The sequence below is a fragment of the Etheostoma spectabile genome, chromosome 10, assembly GCF_008692095.1.
Source record: "Etheostoma spectabile isolate EspeVRDwgs_2016 chromosome 10, UIUC_Espe_1.0, whole genome shotgun sequence".
Classification (NCBI taxonomy): Eukaryota; Metazoa; Chordata; class Actinopteri; order Perciformes; family Percidae; genus Etheostoma; species Etheostoma spectabile.
Genome location: NC_045742.1, coordinates 7,906,838 through 7,922,799, shown reverse-complemented (window position 1 = coordinate 7,922,799; position 15,962 = coordinate 7,906,838). Strand labels below are relative to the sequence as shown.

General features: G+C 39.4%; 1 protein-coding gene and 1 long non-coding RNA gene across 2 annotated transcripts in view; both read left to right on the top strand.

The window, feature by feature from the left end:
- LOC116696537 (uncharacterized) overlaps positions 1 to 15,962 on the top strand; it is a 376,836-nt gene that overhangs the window by 250,671 nt on the left and 110,203 nt on the right. The window lies entirely within an intron of this gene.
- The window catches only part of glrbb (glycine receptor, beta b), a 25,673-nt gene continuing 9,998 nt past the window's right edge, over positions 288 to 15,962 (top strand). The window contains exons 1-6 of the mRNA XM_032527569.1: positions 288 to 635; positions 4,469 to 4,607; positions 6,801 to 6,907; positions 8,717 to 8,784; positions 13,616 to 13,842; positions 15,491 to 15,573. Coding sequence (XP_032383460.1) covers positions 4,486 to 4,607; positions 6,801 to 6,907; positions 8,717 to 8,784; positions 13,616 to 13,842; positions 15,491 to 15,573 — 607 coding nt within the window. The 5' untranslated portion in view covers positions 288 to 635; positions 4,469 to 4,485. The remainder of the gene's footprint in view (positions 636 to 4,468; positions 4,608 to 6,800; positions 6,908 to 8,716; positions 8,785 to 13,615; positions 13,843 to 15,490; positions 15,574 to 15,962) is intronic.

The window sequence follows — 15,962 nt, the reverse complement described above, 5'->3', positions numbered from 1 at the left end:
TATAAATGGAAGCCTTCTTTCTATATCGCCTGTGCCTGAACTATATTGCGTCCATAATTTGCCGTCGGTTTATGTTTTATGGTTTATTCAGCCCTCACTGTTCACGTCCATCTGCCACTAATTACCACACAGCCACTGCCATAAGTAGTGAGACGTTTGTTCCCATCACGTGAATGAACGCATCCCCCCCAACCCCGGCTGTCACGTCACGGCTCAGCGTTGAGCTGTGCTTGTGGATGCGGAGAGCGGCTGTCCGTGGTGCTGATGAGAGAGAGTCATGACGCTCTCCAGCTCTGTGCAGCCGCTACTGCGCATGTTGCATGACAGGTAGCACGCAAGCCTCCATCTTGGGCTTCCCGAGCTGAGGCGAAAGAGCAGCAGCCATATATATACACACACACAGTGATTCCAAAATAACAACAAACCGGGCGAGGTAATAAAAAAAAAAAAACTTGGCATTTTGCCGAGATGTAACTTTTCAACAAATTCATTCAATACATTTCTTCAGTGGAGAAAGCGGAGAACAGAATGGGAAAGAAAGACAGCGTATGGTCTAGAAGGCTCTGTTAACAACTGCACTGTCAGCTTTACCGGGTCTAGTTTTCGAAGGAATTGACAGGTGACAAATCCAAACGGTAAGTGGTGCCATGATTTGTGATACACGACTTTCGTGTTATTTATGTTCGTAACGTGCGCTCGTGTGATGTGTTTGCGTTCGTATGTAGCCTATTCTCCTTCCTGCATGCCCCCGTCATGGTGGTCGCTGTTTGCTGTGTTGTTCTCAAACGAGTCCTTCTGCTTTGCTGATGCTCCGGCTCTGGTCAAGTGTCAACCTCTGCCACTTACTTTTCTCTTGTTCCAAGAAGACCAAACACGACGAGCAGCCACAGGTTGTGAGGGCTCCGGTAGTTTGCCTATATAGGCTAGAGGGTGTATTGCATTGGCTGCATTTCAGTTTTTTAAATAAGCATATTGCATAGGCCTTTTCGCGTGGGTTTTGCAGTTAGACAAGAACACCGCCCATTGAAGTGTATCGTATTAAAGAAAACAGTAAATATCATTTACACCAAATCCCCATGGTTTTATTGGATCACTCTTAACTCTAATAATCACTCATTTATTTAATATGCGATTATTATCTTATACATTCATTATTTTTCATAGAACTACATGATTATGGTCCAGATTCTGAAAAGAAATGCAGAGCCTGTGGGAAATATGTGGGCAGAGCAAAATTGCTTATTGACCTTGGACCCATGGGACAGACCATGTATGGCTGCTTGAGTCACTGTCAGCCAGACTCTGCAGTTTTAACATTGCCAGTAGTAAAACACAGGTAAGGATAATGTTGTTCAGCAGTCACACAATTGACTCAGGCAGAACCATGATCAATGTATGGACTCAGCCTCTGCTGAACCCACAACTATCTGCAAGAAAATCAGGTTAGCATGGGTGTGCATGGTGATCTGGTTAGCTCTTAAAACGTATACAGTTGTACACACAGCAAAGTGCACAACAACAAAACCAAAGTCACTTAAATGTGCTCCAATATACCATGCATTATTCACCGCCAAAACAGGAAACAGCTTCCAATCACTACTCTTTTAAGGCTAACGTTTGGGTACTAAAGCAGAGTGTATTGGAGAAGAGTTGTGCAACTTGTTTAACTGTAATTACCTTATTTTTTGATACATTTTTAATGAAAAAATGTACGTTGTCAGTTTCAAATTATCATAAATGCATAAAGCCCATAACACATTTTAGAGGTCACGAGTTGATCCACAAGACAATAAAGGAAGAAGGCAAAACAATATTTCCACTGCTCAAACTTATGTTTATTTTATGACCTTCCTCAGTTTTTTTGCCCTTGTGAATTATTAACTTTTAGCCCTTCACGACTCTAAAAACTATAAATAAAATGTAAAATTTAAGCACGCAACATCGCCCTTTAGGGGTTTAGATCACAAGACAAATCTTAAGGCTAGTGAGATGATTTATTGTGACATAATTCACAAAATAGTAGAAGACAGAACATGTCTGATGCCCAAAAGTAGTTTATGTTTATTTGTTTTTTTCTCATGATTACTGAAGAGTTTTGGGATAATGATTGAAACATTTCTTTATTTTTTTATGTAAGAAAGCAAAGGCTCTCTTTGGTTAATCTGCTCACACACAAATGTAACCTGTGACAAAGGGTTGGAATGGGACATTGCTTGGTCATTAAATGCTAACAAGCCAAAACAAATAAGAAAACAGTGCTAATATATGCTGTATGTTCATGCAAATGGTCATATGTTGAGTGGCAGCAAGGTTTTAACATGTGTCTGGAGTAGATGGTCATGATGGGAGTTGTCAAGATGGGAGTTGTTATGTAGAAAGTTGTATGTAGGTCACATAAGAAAGGTTTTTTGAGAAATGCAGTTTGTTGCCAAGTAAAACATTCCTGACAACTCCAGCTGCTGCCATCTGATATGTGTGGGTCAGTGTTGACGTATGGTGTCCACCTTCTCCTCCACAATGGTAACACAACCACGCGGTTTGCAGGAATATTCCGGCACAAATCGCTGAAAAGGAGTGGTTGAAACAATTTCCGCTGGAGAATATGATGATCAATGTGCGGGCGAGGAACAGTCAGGGAGTTACTAGGCCAAGGCAGAGAGAATGTTAGAGTGTCTCTGTCTAGACAATAAACTGCTTCACTTATTATACAGTCTTGCTGGAAGGGTGGGGGTGAGGCTGTTGGCTAAGCTGTTGGTCTCAGTGTCACTATGCAAGGAAGGGGGACCCGTTATCTAGATGGGGAATGAATCACATAGGTACTATGGCTGCTAGCTGATTAATGACCACTATCAAGAAATGCAAAGTGCACCACCTGTGCCTTGAAGTGTGTATTTGTACATGTATTGTTCTGTTACTGTTATTGTTGGCCGGCTGTGTATTTTCTAACAAAGAGATTCATGGCAAAGACACAATACCATATTATCTCCCACATTTTAGTTTTTTTTTGTGTGAGAATGGATTAAACTATAACACTACAGTCATCTTAGATCAAACCAAATTATATAGTTTATAAAGATTGTGGAACAGAACAGTGCTGATAGAAAAGGCAATGTACAGCTGCACGCAGTAACAGCATTATTAAGCATTTTTTTCTGCAGGCTCTAGACTAAAGTAGACAATATCTCAGGGTCACATTCACCTTATGAGTCCTGAATGACCGACCATCGTTGTCCAGCTGCATTACTCCAATTACTCCAAATGCATCCTAGGTAAATGGGAATGCGTCATGTCAGGAAACAAAAAGAAAAGTTGCAGTGTGTAGAAAACACGTAATCCCATCGAGGGCAAAGCTTAAAGGAGTACTACGGTCGATTTCATGCCTACACCGTGTTATCCTCCTGCCAGAGTTAGCACCCAACAGGCTTAAAAGGGCACGTTTTAAACGTGTTTTTAGCCTCTAAACATGTTCAAAATGTCATTACTAGTGCCTTCCTATGTGCAGTGATTCCTTCCAAGTGAACACTGCGAATCTGACTGAAGTAGATGTGACAGAAAGGCATAAAAGTTGTGTTAGTCCCATAGAGAGTTAAAGAAATACACCAACAGATCCAGTTGTTCTGGACGGAGACCAGTGAAGGAAAACATAAGCACTTTTCCAGGGATGGCTAGGCATTACTGCGCAGCCTCCAACTGGGCTTGACGACGTAGTTGTGACGTGGGCAACGTGTCTTTAAGTTGTAAGTCTTCTGGTAGCTGTGCCAAGAGAAATCTCAATCACTCCCAATAAGCAGAGACAGAGAGCACAGGTATATGTTAGGAGATACCATTGACACAGGCTAATTATTGCTAACTAAAAGGCTAATTAATGTTAGTAATTGAACCTAAACAGTGGAAGCCCAAACTGTTTGCGTGCGTCTCCTGGAAATACAGTTATTTGTCAACTATTCAACAGTAAGTCGCGCGGTTGCGACACAATCGTTAGCCTATTTTTACAAAAACGCCATAACGTGAGGTACAAGGTAATGGAGCCTTTTATACATTGTCATGTTTATTTAGAAATAAACAATGCACAAATAGAGTCTTTAAACGCTTCAGATGTAAAGTTATTCACTGTCAAAGTGGCGCCATGGGAGCTACGCTTAGACAGGAAAGGCTTACCCCCTTGGTTAATCCATACCTCTGTTTATTTCCTCTTTTCCGGTGAAGTCCACACTAGTCAATTGTCGAACTCATACAATCCAATATTCCAAAATGTATTTTTCCACTAAAAAACAACAGAGCTACGTGTTGAAATCGACTGGAATTCTTCTTTAAACTGCCACTTTCACGTGTGCAATTGGATGCTGACATTTGGTTGAATGTGACACAAATACAATTTGGTGGGGGTTAGTTAATTGCACACTAAGCCTGAGTAATTTAAATGACTCCTTTTCTTTGGATAAATGGTTTGTTGTTTTTCCCTCCGCAGGCTCATTTTACACCAGAATGTGCATTAAGAAGCTCGCCATCTTGCTCCTGGTCCTCGCTCTTTGTGTAGAGGGAGGATCTGCCAAAGAAAAAGGAACAAAGAAGGGAAAGAAAAAAGGGAAGCAGGTTTACTGCCCATCGTAAGTATGGGATAAACCACACCATGTGCTGTCGTACAGTGCAAATGACTCATGACACATGACACGTACTGTGCTTCACGTATAGTCAGAACAGACATTAAACAGCTGTTGACATTAGCTAGGTAGTATCCACATTGACCAATAAACTGACATTTATGGGTGGAATTGGCGGAGTTCCCCTTAAATGACCTTTTCAGTTCCGTTTAGCATTCAGTTAAAGCATAACTCTGTCTAGTTTACATCTGATGGATCTTACTTTTCAGTCATCAGCTGCTTCACTGCAGAGCTACTCAAGTCTGATATGGAACTTTAACACAGTTGATTAGGAACAATGGTTATCCCAGAAATCAAATACACTAAAAGTATGTGGTGTTAAAAAACACAGAATACACAGCTTTTTGTATAGGATCCATGCTACCTTGGCCAATCTTCCTTATTTACAGCAGATGCAGATGTCTAGTATCATAAGCAACTGTGTAAGATTGTGTTCTTAAAAAAAAACCGGAAGTTGTCAGGTCATGGATAAACTAAAAAGGTCAATTCTGGATATGTTTAATAACAGAATGAACACCAATATGCCCCAACATGCCTTTTGAACTGCTCGTTGTCTCTATGCCGTGTAGAGCTGCATCCACTACTACCTTAAATGGTAACAAATGGCTCAACAATGAAAGTTCTTGAAATGAGGGCGAAACCGTTTGATGTAGTCCCAGTATTGGCAAGTGTAAGTTGTATGACATATTTTGAGTTTAGTGCTGCGGATGTCTTTGTGGATCAAGGGAACCACTTGGTTCCAGTTTAGCTGTTGTGCTTGAGGTTGTCAGTAGGGCCTGTTAAAAGAGAGAAGGAAAGAGGTTTAGTGGATGGGAATTATGTGTTTCACTTTGATCAGACGAACCACAGAACACACACACACACACAGTGCGGCATTCCTATGGCGCACTTTAACTCATCCTCATTGCATGATAAGGTTTACATAATGATATGTAAAGTGCTTTGAGAAGGGGGAATTCTTTGGCAGGAGAATCATTGCCACCCACAGGGAGGCTTTCTTTTTCTTCTTTTTTTTTCTGCCAGATCCTGTTCTCCCCTTTTCGTCTCTCTGTACCATTGCTTTTTCATCAGTCAACCTCAGACAACAAATGATGTTTGCTTGAACGTCTCTAAAAGTCACCACTTTATGTTATGGTGGTAATTGTTAGTAGGCAGCTGATAATGCATACTGTTTGTCTTAAAAAGTCATTTTTATTCTTTGCCACCCACATGGCAGATATATTGAGTCCAGGCAACTCAAATGAAATCAAGACCAACAGGTAACAAGTCTTTCATTCGTTTACTTTGCAAATGAAGATTTACTTGATAATATTGTTGTATTTTATGAAGTATTTGACACAATTTGCTCATAGAAACCAAAATCAATGTCCCTAGACAACCACGCCTCTGCTGTACTGTGTAGTGCTATAGCAAACGTTAGCATGAGAAAAACCCTAAGATGGAAAACATAAATATGAAATATGAGCATGTGAGTAACGTGTTTCCTTGCCCGCGGAAGGAGGAGATGACAGTGCTCAGGACATTTATCAACCCTCTATGAGGACTAAGTCTTAAGCATGGGAATATTTTGGTTATTATAAGAATGCCGAAGGACAGTTGATTGAAGACAGTTATTCCGCCTGCAGAACATGCAGGAAAAAAGTTGCTGCTAACGACATTTAACACACTTTTAAAAATACTGCAATAATACCAAAATAATTTTGGTCACTATAACAGTGAGGTTAAATTGTCATACTATTACATCCCTACATGTGAGCATTATCAATGTGAGCATGTTATCAGGCTGGCATTTGTATTTAGCTGAAAGCACAGCTATACCTAAGCACAGCCTCACAGAGTTGCTAGAAACATGACACTAAATGACTTCAAGGTATTACATAATTGTCTTTGAAGGTTAAACTCATTTTCCCTATCTGCCTGGAGAATCAGTCCAACTTCCCCTGTCAGAATTGCCTGCATGGTCCAAATTTTAAAAGCTAATTTAATCCCTAACTGGTAGCCCTCTCAGGTTATAGTTCAATCAAAGAGTATACAGAGTAGAAGTGGGTGTGCTGTTCAGCTGCACTGTTCATCCAACAAGAATTTGACCTGCTAATGTAATCGTGCCTGCAGTTCCCTCTCTGCCTTTCTTGTTTGCAGACAGCTGTCATCTGAGGATTTGGCCCGAGTCCCAGAAAATTCAACCAGTAACATCTTGAACAGGTTACTGATCACCTATGATCCCAGAATAAGGCCCAACTTCAAAGGCAAGTCTCGTTTCGTCTTCATCTGTCTCTGTCTATTCTTAAAGGTCCCATGACATGGTGCTCTTTGGATGCTTTTATATAGGCCTTAGTGGTCCCCTAATACCGTATGTGAAGTCTCTTTCCAAAAATTCAGCCTTGTTGCAGAAGTACAGCCACTAGAGCCAGTCCCACAATGAGATTTCCTTAGTATGTGCCATTTCTGAGTCTGTAGCTTTTGAGGAGGGGGGGGGGGGTAAGGTGGAGGCCAGGCATGTGGCCTTGACCAACTGCCACTTTGCTCATTTGAAAGTCACGATGTCTCTCTCTCATGGGTGGGCCAAATTCTTTGGGCGGGCAAAGCAGAGAAAGGGGAGGTAACCTTGCCCCTTATGACCTCATATGGAGCAGTTTTCATTTTCTCAAAGGCAGAGCAAGATACCCAGGGCTTGGTTTACACCTATTGCCATTTCTAGCCATTGGGGGACCATAACCAGGCTGGGGAAACTCAGATTAATGTTAAAAAAAAAAAACGTATGAAGTGAATTGTTCATGCCTTTAATTGACATTTCTGCTCTGGTGCTGTCATGCTAATTAAAGAAACAAGTATAATATGACTGTGTAGGTCCCGATTTCTTTCATAGACTTGGTCCAGGGACTGCTGTCCACATAAATGGTGCATGAGACATTAACGTAAATTAATTTCCTATTGCACATACAATTTTTTATTTAACATGTACTACAACAATGTTACAATAAGCCACTGTTCTCAGGTTGACTCTCTCTTTAAAAACATGTTCAACATGTCCAACAGGTGTTAATTTACACAAACAGGCTCTTTAAATCATACATATTTACAATGAAGTTTGTGTATTTTATTTAACTACTGTTTTTCACACCTCCGCCTCTAGAATCTGCCACTGTTTTATCTTTTTACTTTTACTGTCCACCACGCATCCATAATTACAGTGTTTACAGTGTACTGTAAATGTCACACTGCACCAAGCTTTCTGTTCCGCAGAGGACAGCAATAAAAATAACAAAGAGGTGATTGATGACCTCTACATCTGACTGATGGTCTTACCAGTCTTCAGGTAGTTTCCATCCTTTGGCACTTGGCAGCAGAAACTGGGACTCAATGTTTGATGTATTGTGAGCAGAATCAGCTCCCTCTCTGTCTGCCTGGGACTGGTCCAGCAGCCAAACATCTGCTCTTGATTTCAGGGTGGGCTGAAAGCTCCCCGTCCATAAACATCCATGTCATAATCTCCCAAATGACATCCTAAACTGCGCCTTGTGCATTACTTTGTGCAGGCCTATAAAATAGTGAGCTGCTTTCAAAGACCCTATAGAAGATTTTGAGCTAACACTAGAAGTGTTTGTTGAATAATTGTTAGTTTTCTTGGCTGCATTAATGCATGCACCTCTATAATCCACGTTCATTTTGCAAATTTCAGGACCTAATTTGACCTGTAAAACTCCCGAGCCTGCAGTAAACACCTCAAAGGAAACAGTTTATTCAAAGGAGGGTGAGCGGTCGGCATTCATCAAGGGTTTAATTAGTTTTTGCTAAAGGCTTAGAGGGGAGAGAAAGACCAATATATATTCATGTTTAGAGTGTCTTTCACAAGTCTTTCACAAATTATGATTGATAATGCAATCAATTGCATAACCAGGTACAATATGTAGAAAGACTTACAGGGTTTTACAAAGCATACTGACACTTACTTTAAGATAAAATCACACTCAGCTACCTCACTCTTATTGCAATGCCGCTGTGAAACACAGTGGACTTAATCGTACAAACTCTTCCTCCCTTTTTTCTGAATCCAGGAATTCCTGTGGAAGACAGAGTGAACATTTTCATCAACAGTTTTGGCTCCATCCAAGAAACAACCATGGTAAGAATTCACTTCAATACCACTTTAGCCTGACAGCATTGATAATCAATACTTCGGCCAATCAGATGCCCTGGTTCAGAGCTGAAAACTACTTTATCGTACAAGTTTGAAGAATGATGAATGAGCATGTTTTCTAGCCGGTATCAGACCATTTAGTAATGAATCATTATGGAGAATGGAGTTTTAATGTCTCGTTTGTCTGATGGCTTAATTGCTGATAAAGAAGTGCAGTTTGAATGCTAGTGAACAGATTAAACTCAAGGACGGAGCTGGGTTGAGTCTTGATCACTTAGGAAACAATAAAGGGAACATTCCTCAAGGTTTCTAATGAGCCTGGCTTACCGGCGTGTTTTAATTTAAAGCTGCTGGGAGGAGCCAACAAACATTAAGTGTCTGTGTCTCAGTAAATGTGTTCAATGATGTGACAAGGATAATAAATGAATGCAGTGCAGTGTGACATAATCCACAGTTTGACTTGATTCTGTCTCACAAACTCTTCTGCAACGCAGCTTTACAGGATGCAACCCAGGGGGTTTATTCTAAGAGAAAATCTACATTCTTAAAAAACCACAGTAATAAAACAAGCACGTTGTCCTGCACAAATCATGCAGGCACGTCCTATTAGTTACAAGATGGGTCATCAATCCAAACCTCACTGAGTCGGAAATTATGACCTTTAATTTAACTGCAATGTTTTTTCCATTACAGAATACTGTCAAAGTGGTTTAAGCAATTTGAATTCTCTCAAAAAACTGATTTCCAATTTCTTATTTGACATACCATGAAATAAACTTGTAAGTATTTTGTTTAACAAAAACAACTGACTTAACAACTGAAATGACAATTTTGTTGTGCTTGCAAAAGCTGTCAAACTGCTGTCAATGCAGCGCTGCTCGCAAATCCCACTGTAATCACATTTTAAATATCCTTGCATTGTTTGGTCAATTCCATGCCAGATAGAGAGGACAACACATTGTGATGGAGAGCAAATATAACTTTGCATACTCCTCAAACAAAACAGCTAAACATAAAAAGCAGAGCAAAGCACACAAGTCTCAAATACTTGCAAGACATTATGATAATTTGTCTTGCCTGAACAATCCAATTATAGTTATGGAATATACTGCCAACATCAATCTTTACAACATCAGTTCAGATTTGCCCCCAGAGTCCTGTTGCAGGTCTGGATCAGTCCAAAGCAGTGATCAATGTTCTCATACTTCATTTCATAAGCAGTGGCACTCTGAAAAAGCCTTAGATCATATATCCTGGAATTGGATCTGCATGAAAACGTATTCTGGAAATATCTCTTTTGGCTGTGGATAAGTGTCCGTGTGTAAAATCTTTCTGTAGAGAGTTTCTCACTAGGGCCAATCACAGACCAATTATGATGATAAAAGCTGAATGTACTGAATGAAATCCTTAAAACCCATATTGTGGGGTTGCATGCATTAGGGAAGATAAAACATAAGATGACACAAAAACGAGGGTGAGAGGAAAAAAACAATCAAAGAAAATTAAGAAAAAGAAGGAAGAGGAGGCAGGAGGAGGAAGAGACAGGGAAATTGAAGTTGAAAAAGAGCTGAGGAAGAAAATGAAGATGAGATAGTAAACAGAAAGTGAAAGGCAGTGACAGAAAGTCAGAACTAAGGGCAGGAGGAAAACAAGGGAGGAATCTTAAAGTAAAGTGAAGAAGAAGACAAGGTTGGAGGAAGAAAAATAAGAAAAGAGGAAAGGGGAATGAGTTATATAAAGTAGAAGGGATGAGGTAAGAGAAAAACAGAGAAAAAGTGGCAAGCGCAAGATAGCGAAGAATTACAAGAAAGAGAAGCTAAGAAAAGGAAAGAGACAGGATCGAGAAGGAGCAAGAGCCAACACTGAGTCAGAGAAAAAGAGATCAGGGACTCCCAGATGGCAAATCTGTCTTGCCTCGTCCCTCTGGACGCCCAGCGAAAGACAGAAAGAAAATGAAAGTGTGGAAGCTTCAAAACGAATCCAGGAGAAAGAAGTGACAGCTGTTCACCTCTACCATTCAATTTATAACGCTGAGGGGTTTCTGATCTCCTCTCTCATCATTTACACCTCCCTAGATCATAAAACACCTCGGATCCACTAAGATATCTATTTTCACTTTCTGATTGTATCCATAAGGAGAGGATGACTAATTTCATGTTGTGAAATGAAATAAATTGGTTTGTGTTTTTTTTTTTTTTGGTACTGCTTCTCCGTTTGAGTTTCCCTCCCTGATTCAAAGAGCGGTTGTGCTAAATCTCTCCGGAATCAATCAAATGCAGTACCGGCAGCTTGATAGTAAGCCAGAGGGAAGATATATCTCCTTGTCTGGTTTCCAGAAAGGCAAAGGTGTGGGAATTGGCTTGCGTTTCTGTCAGACAGAGAAGAGCCAGCAGTAGCTATTTGTGCTGTCGCTTGAGGACTAGTTGGACATTTGAGTCTAAAATTAAGTTGTATAGAAATGAGGGCTGGCTTTCCAAAATGAGACATCAAAAAATTGACCGCTGTTCCTTCTCCCAACAAATGTTTACTGGCAGAAAAATAAAGCACATTCTGTGTAACAGCTGAATTAACAAACTATCCTAAGACCTTTGTGTATAAAACGGTGCTAGCTAGAGTTTTTGAAATAGTTCCTCATACTGTAGACATTGTGCATACCACAACAAATTACATGGATCAGTCTGTATCTGTAAAATTGTTATGCATTTTTGCCAGGAAAATTATCTGTGTATACACTGTGTATACTAGATGTATATAGTATGATATTTAGTTTCATATGAAAATTAAATTAGTAAATGTATTGCTTTGGTCCAGAGGAAGAGTTACTGGAGATGAAGGTACCAAAGTGCAGAAACAAAAAAATATATAATACGCAAAGTACTTTCATGAAGAATTAATGCACTGTGTACGTTTAGGTCAGCTGGCTTTCTCTCACACTCAAACCTGTCTGTAACTGAAATGGCTGAAAAAAATCTATTTTGCAAAGAATTACAAAAAAGCATTATATTTATAAAAATATATATACATATATTTTAAAAATTATAAAAAGCAAGAGAAACCTTTAAAATGAGATACTAAAATGTACACTTTTCACTCAGTCTGGCTTAACTCAAATATTTGTCAGCAAACATGTTACACATATTTTTTTCAGGAAGACTATCCTGTGAAATTCCAACAAACAAAAAAATCTGCAAAGTGAAAGTCATCGTGGCCACTATGAATGGAGGCAGGTGGCATCCCAAACATGGAGGAAAACCCGAAAGACCAAAAATGGCGTGTTGCAGAACTGCAGCCAAGACAAAGTGAACTCAGGGCAAGGCTCAACATGTTGACAGGGATAGGATCTAATGGATGGAGCCTCTGTGGTCTTGTGCCGGCCGAATGGGGTGGATTAAGTGAGTAGAGGATCGCTGAGTTTAATGCTGGCACTCATAGGGGTGTTGATGATTTCTGTCATTGTGGCAAAAGTTGAAATTACAGGTCACAAATCCATTTCAGAAGAAACAACAGCAAACTACTAACAATTTGAACTACAAGGTCAATTGTTTGCTTTTTAACCAGAGAGAGTCAATAACACATATGTGGATAGGAAATGGGGATAGGATGCAATAAGCTGGGTAAGCAGATGTCACTCTGATAAATGCAAAAACCATGTTTGAATTCCTTTTTCAATCATTGATACGTGTGTGTTTTGTGTTAACATGTTAACGTTATCATGTTACATTAAGGGCCCTGCTGCTAATTTCATGAACACCTACAATCCATTGTGTTCTCATTCAATAAGAAAAATTGCACTATTTTTCCATTTAAAAAACACCTGAGTGCAAAGCATAAAGTAATGAAACATGTTGGCTTTTAGCAGACTCTGCATAAGCTGCTGCAGTTTTCACCCAGGAAAACATACACACACACACACACACACACACACACACACACACACGCACACTCTCACACACACTCTAACACACAAACTCACCCACATACAGCTGGTATTTTGACAGCCTTATTTGACATGTCATTCATCTTCACACTCACCATTATGAGTCCTTCCTAACACCTGGTCCCAGAACAGCTTGTGGCACGCCATCAAAGCGGGCACACAAAAAAAAAACAACGTCCCAAAGCCAGACTGAGTGATACTTTGCCACCAACAAGAACGTGGAAACTTCACTAACAAGCTCTCTAATGAGGCATTAAGTATCACATGTGGCTGTATTGATAACATTTGACCCTTGGACTGTGTTTTTCTATGTTGACTGCTTTAAAGTAGATGTGATGAGAGTGTTGGCTGCAGCTGTAAAATGTCACTTGACACGTTAAAGTGGTCTGTTGATGTTGTTGAAGTGTTTACTGTGAGAAATATTGATTGTCAATGACTTGAAAGTAGAAAATGTAACTTGTCAATAAGGTGGAACAGTTAGATCCTAAGGAAAGTAACTAACGGGAAGATTTTTTTCTTATTCTTTAACTGCACATGAATATAAGGGTATACATATATATATATATATATATATATATATATATATATATATATATATATATATATATATATATATATATATATATATATATATAATGTCCTTCAGTGTTATGGAGAGGGATCTCTATAAAAAATGGCCATTTTGCTGTCCAACTGTGCACCTTTCTGTTTAAAGCTTAATGTAAAATGTGAATAGAAAATAAGCAGTAACCGAATCCTATTAAGAGAGGTCATTAATCCCTTTAAAAGCACCCAACGTTTTTCCAAGTACTGTATTGTCCTAGTACTGACACGATACCGACATTAGCCACATCTGTGCTTGTCTGTTGTGCCTAACAGGATTACAGAGTCAACATCTTCCTGCGGCAGCGCTGGAACGACCCCAGGCTGAAGCTACCGCAGGACTTCAAGTCGGATTCTCTCACTGTCGATCCAAAGATGTTCAAATGTCTTTGGAAACCTGACCTGTTCTTCGCTAACGAGAAGAGTGCCAACTTTCATGACGTTACTCAGGAGAACATTCTTCTTTTCATTTTCCGTAACGGGGACGTCCTCATCAGTATGAGGTAATGAATTTGATTTGATTTTTTTCATTGTCTTCCCTGTTAAAATGTGTGAAACGACTTCATCCTTAGAAGCAGCTCTGCATGTCCTCACTGACGATTACATGGATTATATGCAAATTATACGAGTGCATTGCTTTTAGTAGGTAGGTAATAAAAACGGTGAAGGTGAACAGCCTGAATTGTTACAGGAAAATGACACATCACCTTTAGAGCATTTAAAAAAATATCAACCACACAGTATCATTCGACAGTCACAAGGCCGTTATATAAATACTTTAGGAATAAACTGTTAAAATGGTCTTCTCAAAACTTTGCAAACAGTTCCTGCCTTTCACCGCATATTTTACAGTGAACCAGATGAAGCTGAAGGATTTACTGTTAGGTACAGAAAGGTCTCCACCCATGGCAGATGATGAAGACACATTGTAATCCCCCTGGTTCATTTTGGTTTGCTGATGTCAGTTTTTTAGTGTTCTGTCTTTGCATTAAACATAGCTACAAGGCTACATTTATGAAAAATAGTGATAGAAAGATGGAGACAAGATAAACAAAGCCGACGGAGTCGTTGTAAGCCCAGTTACAGAAATAACAACTCCTAAATCAACATACTTCTGTTGATCAATGTTAAAGAAAATGAACTGCTCCTGAAAACTACAACTGGGGCGGCCCCTAGCTCACCCAGTAAGAGTGTTCAGCTGCCATGTTGGTGGAGTCCTGCAGCGGCACAGGGTTTGAAACCGACCTACTGCCCTTTGCTGAGTGTCATCACCCATCTCTCTCCCTCTTTCCAGTCTACCCACTATCACTAAAATAAAGGGAAAAAAGCCCTAAAAACAACCTTTTAAATACACTTTAGGTACCATGTTCTGATTGGTTAGGGCAAGACAAAACAAAATAACACCCCAAAACAACAAAAATTAACATGACCACAATTTCATGTGGAATGAATGAAGTGCCATGTGAAACAGAATGGCAATTTAATGGCATCATCAGGCTCAGTCAAAGCTTGCCTGATCCAGCTTTAAATATGTGCTGTACGTAAGACACATCATATGATTTAAGGCCTAGTTGCGTAGGATTCTTCCTCGGAGACCCTAATACGATAATGTAATAATTGATCATTTGTGTTCTTAATGCACTGCAAATCTGCAGTGATTATTTTAGTCCTGTGTGTATCTCAATTAGAAAGGGAAGGCTTGTTTCCCTTATTTTCAAGCATTTCCTGGGGTTTTCTTTATTTATTTTTCTTTCTGGGTCAAAAATCATTGAGGCTACGGGCTGCAAGAGGGAAATTCCTAAAATGTTATGAGATTGTTGGCATACTTACTGTAGCATTTGGCAGAAAAAACATTTTATCTTACAAGAGCATATCAATATAAACTAGTTGGGGCTACAGCGACACTGTTGTGTTAGGTTTCAGACGTCTCCAGAGATCATTCTTGTGAATATGTCTAGAATTTGGAGTGCAACATATTTTGTTTATCTCATACAAATGCAACATGAGGGTTAACCTTTAAATCCATGAGATCTCAAAGTAATACTAGTGTCATGCAAATAAGGCTTTTGTGCGTGTGTGTGGATATCAGAGGGTAACAAAAGCACAGCATATTGAAAACCTGAAAACAGCATTTTATTTATTCTCCTCCAGGTTGTCCGTCACCCTTTCCTGTCCGCTAGATCTGACATTGTTCCCTATGGACACACAGAGGTGTAAGATGCAACTTGAAAGCTGTGAGTTTTCCTGATTTAATATCCCTTTCAACCACCAATCCCGAACCATGTATTCGCACTGTCAATGTGGTTTGAGTTGGACTTCAACATATCTGCTTATTGGTATTTGGGAGATACAGTATTTATGAGTTGGGAATTTAGTTGTTTTTATAAGATAGTAGTTTTGGTGTAAATTAAAGGGTTTTGCTTGTGTTTAGAAGGCATTTTTTATGGAGAACATTTAGAGAAGTAGAATAACTTATCATAGTTTAACGTTGTTAACAGCTAATTGCTTGCATTGTGTTTACAAAGCAGTTTAGGCAAAATAACTTAGAGTCATTAACCTCTAATGGCTACCCTGACTGCTACAGTATAAATATACTGTATATATATATATATATATATATATA